This window comes from Microcebus murinus, chromosome 5 (genome assembly GCF_040939455.1).
Source record: "Microcebus murinus isolate Inina chromosome 5, M.murinus_Inina_mat1.0, whole genome shotgun sequence".
In the NCBI taxonomy this organism is placed as follows: domain Eukaryota; kingdom Metazoa; phylum Chordata; class Mammalia; order Primates; family Cheirogaleidae; genus Microcebus; species Microcebus murinus.
In genome coordinates, this window is record NC_134108.1 from 78,855,468 (window position 1) to 78,873,450 (window position 17,983).

Genomic DNA, 17,983 nt, shown 5'->3' on the forward strand with positions numbered 1-17,983 from the left:
CATATAAAATACTATTTTAGGTGAGCTGCAAGAGGTGGGCATGTTCTGGCAAAAAACCTTTCAGTTAGCTGATGTTGAACTTATTTGTGTAATTAAACTCCTCAGGGAAAGACTACTTTTGCATGAAATTCAGGAACTTATACCTGTAAGCTTCTTCTCAGAATTGCTAATTGTATTGGTTGGTTTTTAAATTATATATCTTTAGAAATTAAGTATACAACCATAAGTGAAAAATTTCCAATTAAGTTATTAAAGTATTGTGTGTCGTTATTAGGTTTTCATAGAATCCAATGATTTTAAAATGGAATTTGAGAGTGATGAAAAAAACAGAATCAGTATATGGGGGAGAAAAACATCCTCCCCAGTGTCACAATATAATAAGCAGAAAGCTTCAGAATTTCACAAAAAGTACAGACACATTAATATTAAAGTTCTGTTAAAAATAAGAACCAAGAAAAAAATTCTGAAAAGCAAGGGAATTCTGCAAAGGATTTGACAAAATCAGTCAAATTCAAGAAGTATAACAAAGTAAATCTTAAGCTGTTGCTAAAGTGCTTAGCTAGCAGAATAAACCTATTTCATTTTCTTTCTTGCAGCTCACAATCCCTTTTATAGGTTGTGAAGCAAAAGCAGAAAGCTTCAGGAGGTCTTGGGAAATGACACAAATTGGGTTAAGTATGACTTTTAGGAAACCTAATCTGCTTCCACTAGATAAGGTTTTCCATACTTGTTGCAAGTCATATTAATTTGTGGACTGAATTGCTCCACCTTCACTTTAGAGTCTTTGATGGATATAATCAATGCATGTAAAGAATTTCAGGTGACTTCCAGACCAGCAATGTCCCAATGGAACTTTCTGTGATGAGTTAAATGTTCTATATCTCTTTTTTTTGTCTAATATAGTAGCCACTGGCCATTTGTGGCTATTGAGCACTTGAAATGTGGATAGTGGGATGGATCAACTAAATTTTAAATTGTATTTCATTTTAATTAATTCAAATGTAAATGGCCTCATGTGGCCAGTGACTATCATATTGGACATTGCAGTTCTACATCTGCTCTATTCCTTTAACTGAAGGCTTCAGATGTCATTTCACTACATATTCTGGGGTTTCTGGTTTTATATATCACCCAAGTCTTTTAGATTCCCCAGGGATAGGTGACCATATAATTAGCTGGTCTCCCTAGCCACACGGTTTGCTGCTTGAGGGCTCCGCTGGAAAGTAGCTGGACTTCACTTCTTTCTAGGTTGCTGTTACAGATAATGTTTATGTATCTTCTGCAGTGGTCCCCAACGTTTTTGACACCAGGGACAGATTTCATGGGAGACAATTTTTCCATGCACCAAGGTTGGAGGGAATGGTGAGTGATGGGGAGTGGCTGTAAATACAGATGAAGCTTTACTCTTTTGTCCACTGCTCACCTCCTGCTGTACCACCCAGTTCCTAATAGGTCTCAAATCAGTACTGGTCTATAGCCCGGAAGTTGAGGACCACAGTTCTAGAGTACACATACTTTCATTACACATACTTTCATATTCTTATTTTTCTTTGTCCCCGCAAACATTTGCCAAAATCTTTATAACTTATTTCTGCTTTCCCAGTGACTCCCAACCATAGAGTAAAGCAATGTCTAGCATCATGCTAGATGACCAACTAAAAATATAAGTCAATGATCAATCATACTGATATTTGAGATTAGACTAAGCATCTGAATAGCTAAATTGGGTTGGATATTTTAAACTTTCCTGTCACTTTTTGGGAAGAGGCAGAAAGAGCCCAAAAGATCAGAGGTTTTTGTTTCTTATTATTTGCAACATAGTCACTCAGCAGTCCCTGACAGATGCAAATTCTTTCAAAGGGGTTAAACTGGGCAGGCTGAGCATGCAGCAGTTCATTTAGTGCACATCGTAAATATTTTTTTGTGTGTGGGAGGGTCTTGGAAATATAAATTTAAGTTACTCTGAGTACTCTCTTAGCTCTCCACTCTCCGCCATCAGTAGAGAAAGCATATTAACATCAGCCTTTAACAAGGACATTTCAGAGGTTAGGACCAAGTCACTGCAAAGTACTTTGGGTTTCCCATTTTGAGAACTCAACCTGCTTTAAGATAACCTACAAGGCCTTTTCTTTGGTATAAAATACTGTAAGAACATAGATTGGACAATCGAGTCATAAAAATAATATAAAAAAATCCAATTGCATCAATAAACTAAATGTCCTTAAAGCAGCAAATACACATGACCGGCCAGTACTACTGGCTTTTCACATCCCACCCACCTTGTATAATATACTTTGTGTTGAACACAGTACAGTTTCATAGTAAAAAGTGTTGCACAGTTTAGTAGGCATACGGATGAGTGGGAAAAGGGCAAGTGGTTCTTCCAGATTTACCAGCAGAAAAAAGAACTTAGCAACACAGCGATTCAAAAAACCAGAGGTATGTCTCTGATTCATTTTGTTCAAGAGTTTCACCAACCTGATAGCTCGAATGACAGTTTTAAGAGGTGGAGTGAGGTCTTCCACTGATACATCACACTGGCATCCTTTTTCATCATACACGTCATCAGTGCCAAGTGCTGTGTCAGCTGCAAGAGAGAATCGCCAGTTGAGTAACACCACCACCAGCAATTCGAGACACGGACGGTGCTGAATTTGTCTCACACAGGAAGGGTGGGATTATCACAGATTATGTTTTTAAACCAAGATATGCATAAGGCCAGCCAACTGTTTTCCCAATATTATTCTTTCTCCTTTTTCTACAACATCGCCAGTTTTGTGTAATTTAACATGAATGCTTTTTCGAGCTGTTTTCCACGAGGAAGATGAAGCTGTTGACACTCTTGTCTTTGCCAGTAGTGGTGATAGATTTGTCTTGATCCACCTATGCTCTTTTGCCCAGTTCCTTGGACATTAACAGCCAGCATTTAAATGTCAGCTCTTTGCAGTTAGGGAAACAGTCTTTGGACATGTAACTAACTGGCCTATGTATATTAAGCTCGAATCCCATGACATTGACCCTATTAGCCCTCTGCCCTGAACAAGTGAGCTGAGCAGTCAGACTCGAGAAAGCTGACCACTTATTAGCTACTGGACACAGACGGCCAAGGAGAGAGTTTGCTTAGGATACTGTAGCCAAGGCTGAGAGCAGATTTTTCATATTGAATAAGAAAATCAGTTTCTCCTAAACTGAGAAAATTTACTTTTGGGTTAATTGCAATGTTTGGAGAAGGAGGTGAGAGTATAATAAACACCAAATTATTAAGAAATTGTGAAATTCATAAGAAATAAATTCATATCATTGCCTCTTTGTTTTCAGTAACAAAATTGAGAAAACAAGTTAAAATTCCTGTGATGGGGGATGGGTTAAATGCATATTAGTTGGTTTATATAATGGAATATTAGGAAGCTTTAAAAAATGATGTTGAAGACTAATGACTGAAAAAAATGTCACAATATATTGTTAATGAAAAAAGTCTCTCTCTATATATATACATCTAAAATTAAGAATGATTTCATTGTTTTTGCCTATATCTTCTAAAATTTCTATAATGAACATGTATTACCTTAGTCATAAAAATAAATTAATCACAATGCTCTCATGAAAGATGAGCTATTTTGCCCCCAAATGCCATTTTTATATGGCCCAAGCCTCTTCAGTGTTGACATAGACTGGCGGGCTGATACTACTTCGTGTTGCCTTGGCTCTGTGGGGTGTCTACTTGCTAAGTCTTGAGAGGGAGAGATTTTGCTATGGGCTATCCTGGTTGGGTTCAAAATCCTGAAAGGCTATCTGAGGCTCATTCATTGAGGCAGTGCTTATATCTGGATGGCAGTTGATGTGCACCTAATAGTTACTGTGTGTTTCCCCAGTTTACTTTGTGCTAGGGTGGAGGTGGTGGGGGGAGAGACGAGGAGATCCATGAAGATGGGTCTGCACAGCTCTACTGCAGGGCCCATTTGGCCTTCTTGCCCTCAAGGCTAGTAAAGGGGACAGATGAAACTACCACCTAACCATAGTGATACTATTAATAAGAATAGTGCTATTGTCTGAATTTGTCCCTCAAAATTCTTACGTTGAAACTTAATCGCCAACGTGATAGTATCATATTAAGAGTGTGGGGACTTTAAAAGGTGATTAAGTCATGAGGGGGGGGGCCTCATGAATGGGATTAACAACCGTATAAAAGGGCTGGGGAGAACTAGCTAGGCCCTCTTGCCCTTCTGTCCCTTCCACCACGTGAGGACACAGTGTTATGGAGTATGCAGTATCAAGGCACTGTCCTGGAAGCAGAGACTGGGCCCTCACCAGACACTGAAACTATGGTGCCTTCGTCTTGGACTTCCATCCTCCAGAACTGTGAGAAATAAATTTCAGTTCTTTATATTAATAAATTATCCAGACTCAGGTAATTTGTTATAGCAGTGCAAACAGCGTAAGACAAATAGCAGCCACTCATTGAAATTCATGCCAGGTACTTAGGTGAAGCTTCTGCACACATTGTTTTTCATACTTAGAGCAATTCTACAAGTTGGTGGTATTATGTGCAGTTTTGAGACACAGAAATTAAGGTAAATATCTTGTCTGAGGCCATGGAGGTGGTAAGTGGAGCTAGTAAATTGAAGAGCATGATATTAAAATCCACTTCCTTGAGGCTCTCCCAAGCCCATGCCATTTACATTGCATCACTCAGTGTCAGAATGAGTTCAGGGTTAAATAGTGACATATGACATGTCACAGGAGACAGGACAAAGAGCTTACTACAATGCACTGCCTGATGCGCACAGCCTGTCCCTGTGGATACATTCAGCTTCTCTCCAGAGAAGCTTGTCACCCTTTAAATGTGAGTACATTGATCAACTCTGTGTTTGATAGTTAGTTTAGACTCAGTGACGGTCTCAAGGGTTGCTGACCCGTTTTGCTTGGCTGACCACCCACCCAACACAGCCCTTTTAGCCCACATTAACCATATGCCCAAGGTTAGATGACATTCTTCTAGGACTTGTTGGTGGTTTCTTCCTATTTGATCCCAACCTGCTCTTAGCTGCTGTAGTGGGATGAATATTGTCACTCCAAAATTTATGTCCAGCTGGAACATCAGAATGTGAACTTATTTGGAATAAAGCTCTTGCAGATATAATTAAGATAAGGTTGGAAATGAGATCATACTGGATTAGGGTAGACCCTAAATGCAGTGAAAGTGTCTTTTTACAAGACTGAAAAGGTGACAACCCAGGGACACAGAAAAGATGGAAGCAGAGACTGAAGTGATGCATCTACAAGCCAAGGAACACCAAGGATTGCTGGAAACCACCAGAGGCCAAGAAAGAGGCATGGGATGGTTTCCCTCTCAGTGCCTATAGAAGAAAGCAGTCAGAGTGAAGCTTTGATTTCAGACTTCTGGACTTCTGAGCTGTGGGACAATACATTTCCGTTGTTTCAAGTCACTCAATTTGTGGTAATTTGCTGTGGTAGCCCTAGGACTTAATACAGTTGGGAAAACTTTCTTCCTGGTTTCCAATTCTTCACTCCAGGATAATAATGATGAAGATAATAATAGTAATAAGAGATTTTTAAGAGAAATCTAATTATGTGTCAAGAACTTTAATTAATTGGTATAAAATCCCATGAGGTATGTATTATTACTAATATTACCCTCTGTTTTACAGGAAGTGAGGCACAGAAGGACACACGGAGAGCAAGTGACAGAACCAGAATTTAAACCCAGGCACGTGGATTCTGGAGCTGCTTGACCCCGAATCTCGCCTCTGACCTCTTCCATAAATGCCCTTCTTGTCTCTCTTGTTGGCATCTGGGTTCCTTTCTCCTGCAGCACATGTTCCTTCACATAGCTGTGAGCACCTGGCAGGGTGTGGACCCCACAGCACTGAGAGGATCTGATTTTGAGCAGTGTGGTCACCAGGGCCACATGTGGAGCCAGTCCATATTCAAAGGGGGCCCTGGAAGTACGCAGACCCTGGGACTTTGAGGAGGGTGTGTGGGAGTTGTGGGGGGAGGTCAGGCGCGGTGGGGGACTCATGTACAGGCTGCGTGGCTCACAGAGCTGAGACCACCAGCCGCCATATGGAGCCCTGTGAGATGCCCGGGTGTTAGTCCCCAAAGGGAATATCAAATGGTACACTTTATCAGGATTCCCAGCAAAGAATTCACAAGAGTGTTTTATGCTGTCCTCCAAAATAGGACATGTCACAGCTTTCCTTCATCTGAACCCTAACGAGAAGTACATCTAACATGATCCCACCTCGTACCTCAGAAAACTGGGGAACACTGGAGGGGTTACAAGACAGATCCAGCAAATCTATATTAATAACTTCTCTGCTTGAAAATACAGGATAGCCAACCATAACATGATGATGCAGGTCCAAGCAATTAAATAGCACACAGTACAGGGTCCTTTAATTGTGAGGTTAATGGAAAACTATTTCTTCAGCAGGTGTGTATTGTCACAATAAACACAAAAATAAAGATACTGAAACTGTAACTTTCACAACTGACTGTATATGGAAATGATCACAAGACAGTTACCTCTCAGGCTCATGCTGCACCCCTCATCCCCATGTCCTGTACCCCAGTAAGAGACTCAGTCTATCCATTCAGTTTAGGAACAGGGCTGGACAGAGGACGAGAGTCAGTCACCAATGACATCATATCCAAATGCATCTGAGTATGTGATTTTATTATAGCACTTTATAACTAGATTGTACAAGGCATACATTAAACACTCAGTTCTGTTTTTTTTTTTTTTGTGGTAGGTTTGTTTGGTTAGTGCAAATGAGTAGAAAATATATCTTTATTGGCAAATGTTAGCAGGGGCTGGCTTAGGGAATTTTTGTCCCCCTACTTCAAAGCCACAAAAATGGGGAGGATGCCATCTTCTTGCTTCATAAGTACAGTGAGCTCTCACTTAACATCATCTAAGTTATCCCTCACTTAAAGTCACGGTTCATGGAAACTGTGCCTTTAGGTGATATGATGTAAAATGAAACCAATTTTACCAAAGGCTAATTGATATAAACAAGAGTTAAGTTCTTATGGCATATTTCTGGTCACAAACTTCTCAATAAAGACCTAAAACACAATTAAACAATGAAATAAATGTGAGCTATACATACATTTAAGAAAAAATAATAAAAATAAATCAGATAATTATTTACCAATTTTTGGTGAATCCATGAGTGACAGTGGTCATAGTGGTGGTGGGTTAAATCGAGGAATAAATGTGTGCAAAGCCAAAATTGTAAGGAGCACCTTCTATCATCACACAGTTTAGAAACAAAGAAGAATAAATAATGGTAGGCTTGCTGAGCACTTTCCGACCGCATGGTTTATTGTCTGCATTTGCATGATACTTGACAATTTTTATTTTACAGTAATTTGTATATTCATTCATTCATTCATTTTCCAACCCTCTTCAGGCTTGAGGGTGGCTGAAGCCCAATCCGGCAGCTCAGGCTGCAAAGCGGGAACCCGCCCTCAACCAGACACCATGCCGACTGTCCCATCACAGAGTGCTCACACACAGCCATACTCACTCACACTGGGACCATTGAGATTCGCCAATGAACCTCACGCACACAGCTTTTGGGTGTGGGAGGAAACTGGAGTACCCAGAGAAAACCCATGCAGGCATGGGGAGAACATGCAAACTCCACACAGGTGGAGGCCCCACCAAAAATGACTTTTTTTTCTCATCAATATTATAAAGAAATTACATTGACTGAAACAATATTATTCAAGGACCTGCTGTATCCTGAGATGTCAATTTTTTTTCCGGTAGGGTTAATAATATCACATTAAATGTCTTTCTTATGATTCCTAGGGGCTTAAAACCCTCTGTGAATGTTAAGGCACCTGGGTAGGGCTGAATTTCCTGCTGAGGCTGGTCCTCTGTGCTCCAACTTCAGGTGTGCTCTCTGCCTTGGCAGCTTGGGAGATGCAGGGTAGGGAACGTAAGCTCCCTGTGAGCACCATCTGCACAACACCCAGCCACAAAGGGCAAAATGCCAATGAAATAAGGTGCTCCCCAAAGTCCTCCTCCCTGTGGGCGATCCTCCTGGGTATATCCCAGTGCACAGTCCATGCTTGGCACTGGGGGGAAAGAGAAGTATAAAATACAACCTTTTGTCTCCCCCAGCCCTTTTCTTTTTTCTATTAATTAACAGTGTTCAGAATTTGCTTTCGAATACTTTGTTCCCCCACATTTAGGAAAATCTACACTGAATTTTGAAAAATCACTAATTACTACTTTTCATAATGTTTGGAAAGGACCACTTGGAACTTAGGTGATGAAGAGAGAGGATGGTAAAGAACATTCTGGAAACTTCTGCTATTGTCCAAAGACCATTTTTTCTGTTTTCCACTATGAAATTTTTCCATCAAAATGCAGGTATTTATGAAAGAAGGACAGGTAATTTCTAGTTCTTTCTCTTGGTCAGGTACCCTTAGAGATTAGATTCCCTTTTGTATTTTTAAAAGTAATTTTTATTTTTTTTTATTTTATCATTTTATGGGAGTACAAATATTATTAAGTTTACATATATTGCCCTTGCCACCTCTCCCCCCCAAATAATTTTTTTATTGATACATAATAAATGTACCTATTTTGGGGATACATGTGATAATTTAATACATTCATAGAATTTGTAAAGATCAGATTAGTATAACTGGGATATCCATGACCTTAAATATTTGTCTTTTCTTTATGCTTGAAACATTTAAACTATTCTCTTCTAGGTATTTTGAAATATACAATAGATCATCGTAAACTACAGTCACCCATTGATCTATCAAACACTAAGTCTTATTTTTTCTATCAAACATTATATTTGTACTAATTAATTAACCTCTCTTCATTCTTTCCTCCCCCATCCTATGATAACGACCAATCTACTCTGTATCTTCATGAGGTCCACGTTTTTTTTTTTTTTTTTTTTTTTGAGACAGAGTCTCACTTTTGTTGCCCAGGCTAGAGTGAGTGCCGTGGCGTCAGCCTAGCTCACAGCAACCTCAAACTCCTGGGCTCAAACGATCCTCCTGCCTCAGCCTCCCAAGTAGCTGGGACTACAGGCATGTGCCACCATGCCCGGCTAGTTTTTTTTGTATATGTATTTTTTTTTTAGTTGGTCAATTAATTTCTTTCTATTTTTTTTAGTAGAGACGGGGTCTCACTCAGGATGGTTTCGAACTCCCAACCTCGAGCAATCCGCCCGCCTCGGCCTCCCAGAGTGCTAGGATTACAGGCGTGAGCCACCGCGCCCGGCCGAGGTCCACGTTTTTAACTCCCACATGTGAATGAGAACATGCGATATTTGTTTTTCTGGGCCTGGCTTATTTCACTTAATATAGTGACCTCTAGTTTCATCCATGTTGCTGCAAATGACAGGATCAAATTCCTTTTTATGGCTGATACTATTCCATTGTGTATTTATACCACATTTTCTTTATCCATTCATCTATTGATGGATACTTAGGTTAATTCCATATTTTGGCTATTGTGAACAGTGCTGCAATAAACATGGGAGTGTAGACATATTGATTTCCTTTCCTTTGGATATCCTTTTTGCATTATTATTATTTTTTTTTGAGACAGTCTGGCTCTGTTGCCTGGGCTACAGTGCTGTGGCGTCAGCCTAGCTCACAGCAACCTCAAACTCCTGGGCTCAAGCAACCCTACTGCCTCAGCCTCTCAGGTAGCTGGGACTACAGGCATGCGCCACCATGCCTGGCTAATTTTTTCTACATATATTATTAGTTGTCCAGCTAATTTCTATTTTTTTTTTTTTAGTAGAGACGGGGTCTCGCTCTTGCTCAAGATGGTCTCAAACTCTCGATCTCATCAGATCCTCCCACCTCAGCATCCCAGAGTGCTAGGATGACAGGTGTGGGCTACCGAGCCAGGCCTTTTTTGCATTTTTTGATCAAATGATTACAATGGGTTTCAACTTTGGCTGCACATTAAAATCATCTGGTGAGTGTTTAAAAATCCCAGTACTCAGGATGTCCTCAAGACTAATAACATTAGAAACTAAAGGCTGGAACCCAGGCATCAGAAATTATTTTAAGCTCCCCAGAGAAATCCAATGTGCAGCCCAGGACAATGACCACTGATCATAGGTGAAAACAATGATGTTCCCTGGTCTCTTTCAGCCAGAGCTGAGAAGTGTGTTTGAATAGTTCACTATCTGTTTTCCTTGGTTCCACTGATACATTTTGCAGAGGAGCAATTTGAGACAACCTATATAAGACAACAGGAAATTACTACATTATAAAAAACAGAAAAAATTTTTAAAAAAAATCCCGAACAAATTGGTGATATAGGAGCAAGGTTTTGTCCAATCATGGCACTCTAGTCATCTGAATAACAACTGAATTCCAATTATTATCTTCTACCCGCAGCCATCTAAAACCCCACTGTTCTCAGATTTTGGCACTCTTTCTGTTTTAAATGAGTCACTGTTGTTTTTACACACAAGAAGCTCACATCTTAATAGACCAAAATAAAATCATATTGTCAAAAATCTAGCAGCAATCAGTTATTTTGTCTGTGGAGGAATGATAATGTCCTCCTCATGTTTGAGGCAATAGGAGAAATTATAAACACGAGAGTGAACAGCTTTCATCATGAAGACAGAAAATTTTACTACCCACGATAACTAAATTATAATACCAAAAAAGCTCTTGATTAGGAAAAACTTGCAAAATAGAAAAAAGGCTTAATATCTGTAATCAAATGAATCACAATCCAAAATATAAATGTGTAAATAAGTCAGTCAGGAGAAACTACCAGGAAAAAGTGACTGAAAACTATTCAAGCTTACTAGAAATTTAAAAATGTACGTTGAAAGTATGGAATTCTACCTATTTAATTTGCAAAATAATAATAACATACAAAATGGAGATGAATTGGGTGCACTTTAACATTGCTGGTGACTATGTAAATTGGAACAAATTTTTATAACAATAAAAAACTTAAAAAAATTCATAATCAGAAATCTTATAATTTTCTACCAGAGAAGTTTTCTTTGGAAAATAATTTCAAAAATAAAGATAGCTTAGCCGGGTGCAGTGGCTCACGCCTGTAATCCTAGCTCTCTGGGAGGCCGAGGCAGGTAGATCGTTTGAGCTCAGGAGTTCGAAACCAACTTGAGCAAGAACGAGACCCCGTCTCTACCATAAATAGAACAAAATTAATTTGGCTAACTAATATATATAGAAAAAATTAGCTGGGCATGGTGGCACATGCCTGTAGTCCCAGCTACTTGGGAGGCTGAGGCAGCAGGATTGCTTGAGCCCAGGAGTTTGAGGTTGCTGTGAGCTAGGCTGACGCCACGGCACTCACTCTAGCCTGGGCAACAGCGTGAGACTCTGTCTCAAAAAAAAAAAAAAAAAAGATAGCTTAATGCAGTAATATTTATTGTATTGTTGCCTCCTATAGAAAAACATTTATGGAAATTTCAATGTCTTAGAGTGGGAAACTGTAAGTTATAGTATATTATATAAATTGATCATGAAAGTATACTACATAGCTATGAAAGAGATAATTATGAATAGTATGTAATAAGATGAAAATATTTCAAAATGTGTGATCAAATTAAAATATAAAACTAAATATTTATGTTGATTATTACTATGTATAACGATACATGAAAAGAAAACCAGCTAGAAGAGAATATTTAAAAATGAAATTAGCTGTATAAGTACATGATATTATAAATTATTTGTATTTCTTTTAAAATTCCTTAAGGAATTTAAGGTCTTTGTCCTTCATAAAAAATATGTGCTTTTTGATACAGAGTATTTGAAAAATAGAAAAACAATTAGAGTGAAGAAAAAAAATCTTCCAGAGTTCCAAAAGTTAAAGGCAACCACTATCAGGATATGTTTCTTACAGTAAAAGTATGAGAGCTAGAAGTCCACAGTACATTTTTATTTTAGGAATTTAAATGAAGCATGCAGTGATTCTATTTCGTTATGCTATGGGGAACACACATTAACATGGCCACGATTAATGGTGGTGATAACTAATTTATTACATCCTGTCATGAAGTATAATTTATTTTCCAAGGACTCCTTCCTTCTGATGCTAGTTGTATTTCAATTAGTCACTCCCGCATCACCTTCACCCTCTGCTCTCGTTTCTCAACACCTTAAATATCATCCTAAATTTAGAGGTTCCATTTTAGACATGTGCTGATCCAAAAACAATTCCTTTAATTTAATGGAGTTTAAAGTAACTATTTGGACCCTGCTGTAGCAGCACAATTTCATTTAGCTAAGACCTTGGCTAGGACCTTTTTTTCTGTTCCATGTTAGATGCTGCTAAGTCACCGAGAGACAAACTATGTCCTCAAGGCACTAGAGGACGTAGGACCCTAGAACAACACTCTGGATAATATAATTTTTGTCCTAGACTTTTCTCCTTTCAAATAGTTTTTATTTTAATTTAATTTAATTTTTTTGAGACAGAGTCTCACTCTGTTTCCCGGGCTAGGGTGCCATGGCGTCAGCCTACCTCACAGCAACCTCAAACTCCTGGGCTCAAGCAATCCTTCTGCCTCAGCCTCCCAAGTAGCTGGGACTACAGGCATGTGCCACCATGCCTGGCTAACTTTTTTGTATATATATTAGTTGGCCAATTATTTTCTTTCTATTTATAGTAGAGATGGGGTCTCGCTCTTGCTCAGGCTTGTTTTGAACTCCTGACCTCGAGCAATCCACCTACCTCGGCCTCCTAGAGAGCTAGGATTACAGGCGTGAGCCACCTCGCTCAGCTGATTTATATATTTATATATATATATATATACATATATATATATATATATATATATATATATATATATATATATATATATGTTGTCCAGCTAATTTCTTTCTATTTTTTTAGTAGAGACAGGTCTCATTCTTGGTCAGGCTGGTCTCGAACTCCTGAGCTCAAATGATCCTTCCGACTTGGCCTCCCAGGGTGCTAGGATTACAGGGGTGAGCCACCACACCCAGCCTCAAATAGTTTTTAACTTTGTTTTTCTCTCATTATAATAGTAATACATGCGCATTGTAGAAACTTTTAAACTTTGAATTTTAAATTAAATCATAAAAAAATGAGAAAAAGATTCATCTAACACTCTGAGGCAAATCCTATTACATTTTAGCACATTCCCTTCCAGTCTCTTCTTCTGTATTAGCTGATGTTTAATATCAAAGCCAATTTCTCACCACAAAGTTAAACATCTCTGATTGCCACGTGAGGGAATTTTGTTCTGAAAGTTCACAAGCCTCTGCTCAGCCTCATCTTATTAGGGCTTTTCCATCCCGTATCCCAGCCATACCAAACTGTCAATGGTTTCTCTAAGGTGCTGTTTAAACATCATCAGCATTCGACACTCTCCCAAAGGGACTGGCTACACACCCTCATCCACCTGCCTTTCCTTTCCTGTTTGTTTGGTTGGCAATCGCTGGGTGCCGAATTTGTGGTGGACAGATTATAACATGTGTAGGGCACCAACAATAGCAAAAGGCACCCCCAAATGGGGAGAACATCAGAATAATTAGAACATGCTATTTAAATTTCAGCAAACATGTAACTTTTGTGCCATTTTGAAAACTATAACTTTATTCTGCAGTCTAGCAATTACTTTTATTTGAAGTTATCTTAAGCACAGAGGATGATGTGTGGAGGGCAGCAATGGCTTAGAGTCTTAAGACCACTTTAAATTCTTGGGTCTGTAAGTTTATATTTAGTAAATAATGGAAGAATTTTAACATCAGTACAAAAAGCAAGAGGGATCTCTCTCTTTCTCTATATAACAAAAACGCAATCCAGACTTATTTTTCTTTTCAAGAACAAGGTAACACTAGTGGAAATGAAAATAAATTACAACAAGATATAATGTTACCTCATATGTCACTTTTGGATATATCACTCCTTAGTCCTTTTCCGAACGTGACCTTTATCCCAGTACCTTATGTTGCTGATAGTGTAGGAACAAATTGTGAAATTTCAATCATGTGACTATTGTTTACTCAGTTCTGTATTTTAGAAGATTTGGAGTAAATAGCTTACAAATGAATTCTTACTAAGAGTTAGGAAACCAGTGATTTACAGATTCAACACAATCTCCATCAAAATACTGTCATATTTCACAGATCTAGAGAAAATAATTCTATGCTTCATTTGAGACCAAAAAAGAGCACAAGTAGCCAAAGCCATCTTAAGGAAAAAGAACAAATCTGGAGGCATCACATTACCAAAGTACCTCAAATTATACTACAAGGCTATAGGTAACCCAAATAGCATGGTACTGGTATAAAAGTAGACACATAGATCAATGGAACAGAATAGAGAACTCAGAAATAAAACCAACTACCTACAACCAACTGATCTTTGACAAAGCAGACACAATACACACTGAGGAAAGGAAGCCCTATTCAATAAATGATGCTGAGAAACTGGATAGATACATGCAGAAGAATGAAACAAGACCACTACCTCTTACCACTCACAAAAATTAATTCAAATGGATAAGAGATTTAAATATAAGTCATGAAGACATAAAAGTTCTAGAAGAAAATGTAGGAAAACTCTTCAAGACATCAGCCTAGGCAAAGATGACTAAGACCCCAAAGGCAAATACAACGAATGACAACAAAAATAAATAAATGGGACTTGATTAAATTAACAAGTCTCTGCACAGCAAAGGAAATAATCAACAGAGTAAATAGACGACATACAGAACGGGAGAAAATATTCACAAACTGTATGCCTGATAAAGGACTAATATTCAGAACATACAAAGAAATCAAACAAATTAGCAAGGAAAAGAAAAATCCCAAACACTACCATTAAAAAGTGGGCAAAAGACATGAACAGAAGTTTTTCAAAAGAAGATAGACAAAGACAAAAGGCTAACAGACATATGAAGAAATTCTCATCATCACTTATTATGAAGGAAATGCAAATTAAAACCACAATGAGAGGCTGGGTGAGATGGCTCACGCCTGTAATCCTAGCACTCTGGGAAGCTGAGTCGGGCAGATCGCTCAAGGCCAGGAGTTCGAAACCAGCCTGAGCAAGAGAGAGACCCCCGTCTCTACTATAAATAGAAAGAAATTAGCCAAAACAACTAAAAATAGAAAAAATTAACAAGGCACAGTGGCATGTGCCTATAGTCCCAGCTACTCGGGAGGTTGAGGCAGGAGGATGGCTGGGAGCCCAGGAGTTTGAGGTTTCTGTGAGCTAAGCTAATGCCACGGCACTCTAGCCTAGGCAACAGAGTGAGACTCTGTTTCAAACCCCGCCCCTCCCCCCAAAAAACCACAATGAGATATCAGCTTACCCATGTCAGAATGGCCATTATTATTATTATTTTTTTGAGACAGAGTCTCACTTTGTTGGCCAGGCTAGAGTGCCATGGCGTCAGCCTAGCTCACAGCAACCTCAAACTCCTGGGCTCAAGCGATCTTTCTGCCTCAGCTTCTCGAGTAGCTGGGACTACAGACATCACTACCACGACCGGCTAATTTTTTCTATATATATTTTACTTGGCCAATTAATTTCTTTCTATTTATCGTAGAGATGTGGTCTCGCTCTTGCTCAGGCTGGTTTTGAACTCCTGACCTTGATTGATCTGCACGGCCTTGGCCTCCCAGAGTGCTAGGATTATAGGTGCAAGCCACTGCGTTCAGTCAGAGGGGTCATTATTAAAAAGTCAAAAAAAAAAAAAGATATCGACATGGATACAAACAGAAAGGAATAATTTATACACTGTTGGTGAGAGTGCAAATTAGTATAACCTCTATGGAAGACAGTATGGAGATTCCTCAAAGAAATAAATGTAGGCTTACCACTCAACCCAGCAATTCACTATTGTATATCTACCCAAAGGAAAAAAAGTTGTTTTATAAAAAAGACACCTGCACTTGAATGTTTATTACAGCACAATCCGCAATTGCAAAGATGTGGAATCAACCTAAGTGCCCATCAATTCATGAGTGGCTTAACAAAATGTGGTGTGTGTGTATACACACACACACACACACACACACACACACACACACACACACACACCGTGGAGTACTACTACTCAGCCATGACAAGGAATGAAGTAATGTCTTTTGCAACAACTTGAATGGAACTGGAGACCATTATCCTAAGTGAAATATCTCAGGAATGGAAAAACAAACACTACATGTACTCGCTAATAATTGGCAGCAAATCAATGGGCACATATGGGCACAAAGAGATCTAAAGGTCATTGGAAATCAAGAAGAGGGGAGGGGAAAGCAGGGGAGGGGTAATAAAACCCACCTATTGGGTACAATGAACACTATTTGGATGATGAGCAAACTAAAAGCCCTGACTTAAGCATTATAAAAGCTATCCATGTAGCAAAAACTTGTATCTTCTTAATATTTTGAAATAAAAGATAGTTGGGAAATTTTTGATGCAGCTGTGAACACATTCCCATTACTGTTTTCTAGGCTATAGAATTAAAATGGTGCAAATATTTTAAAAAATTCTGAAAAATAGAAAAAATTGTTTTTTATTGGGTAAACAGTCCAAGTATCCATATCTGTAGCATCTATTGGCTTCACAATTAAATATATTTTTGAGGGTTTAAAGCAATCTTTTATTTAAAGAGCTAATTTTATTATTTTGCATAGGCAATTGCATTTTCCTGTGTATTTTTACCAAAGTACATGTAATTTATATAGCAAATGTTGTTAGCACAACTGAAGATTACAGATTGATGGAGATTTGATAGAGACTGCAGAACTTAGCTGGGCTTGCCATTTATATGTTTATTTTTTTAAAACTGATGTTTATTTTCCATCAACCTTATTTCCATTTTGTTTAAGAGCCTGTGGAAGAACAGCTTAAGCCCAATCAGCGGTTGTGCCCATTAGGTGGCCTGGGTGGCGAGAGCTGCAGAGCAGGCTTCTGTGGCAGGCCGGGTGTTCCAGCCTTCAGTGGGAACCCGCTGAATAGGCTCGGAGGGCACCTGCACACCTTCAGGCCAGTCTGCAACCTCAGGTAGCGTAGCAGTGAGCTCAGGAGTTAGAGCAGGCCATTCACCCTGAAATTCCTCCTTGGTCACAGCTTTTTCACAGGAGCTTGCTCTTCTTTTTTTTTTTGAGACAAAGTCTCACTTTGTTGCCCAGGCTAGAGTGAGTGCCATGGCATCTGCCTAGCTCACAGCAACCTCAAACTCCTGGGCTCAAGCGATCCTTCTGCCTCAGCCTCCCAAGTAGCTGGGACTACAGGCATGCGCCACCATGCTAGGCTGATTTTTTTCTACATATATCTTAGTTGGCCAATTAATTTCTTTCTATTTATAGTAGAGACGGGGTCTTGCTCTTGCTCAGGCTGGTTTCGAACTCCTGACCTTGAGCAATCCTCCCGCCTCGGCCTCCCAGAGTGCTAGGATTACAGGCGTGAGCCACCGCGCTCGGCCTCTTCTTTTTCAATATCACCAGGATCTCTGTAGCAGCAGAGATGAGGCACGATCGCTCATGGGTGTTCACAGGAGACGGTGCCATGTGCGAGCAGAACTGCCCAGGCCAGCATCCGCCAATCAGACCCACTGAATGGAGTCCTCGTTGTTACATGGGCTGGCGATGTCCACATAACAGAGGAGCATCTGTGTTAACGGTATGCGGGTTAACATAACAGGCCTCTGTGAGAAGCTGGTGCTCAGCCCTGGGATCAGTAACCAGGTGTGGCTCCTGGCAGGCTGCCTGGACCCGGTTAGAGAAGGTTCCTAGAGCGAAGCGGCCAGCAGCAGCAGTGGCTCCAGTGGCAGCGGCAAACTTCAGCACAGCCCGCTGGCCAGTATTCCTGGAGGATATGACATTGACATCAACAGGTTTTCAATGGCAACGATGGCAAGAGCTGCCAGCAGAAGCTTTTCCCAGTCCCCTTCAGATTTGACGTAGATGCCATCACTTTTCCTTTTGCAGATGTGCT

General features: G+C 39.5%; 1 protein-coding gene across 5 annotated transcripts in view; it reads right to left on the reverse strand.

Moving 5' to 3' along the window:
• KCNQ5 (potassium voltage-gated channel subfamily Q member 5) overlaps positions 1–17,983 on the reverse strand; it is a 510,994-nt gene that overhangs the window by 22,576 nt on the left and 470,435 nt on the right. For all 5 annotated transcript variants that reach the window (XM_012754013.3, XM_012754011.3, XM_012754012.3 and 2 more), the window contains one exon: positions 2,479–2,587. In XM_012754013.3, the coding sequence (XP_012609467.2) occupies positions 2,479–2,587 (109 nt within the window). The remainder of the gene's footprint in view (positions 1–2,478; positions 2,588–17,983) is intronic.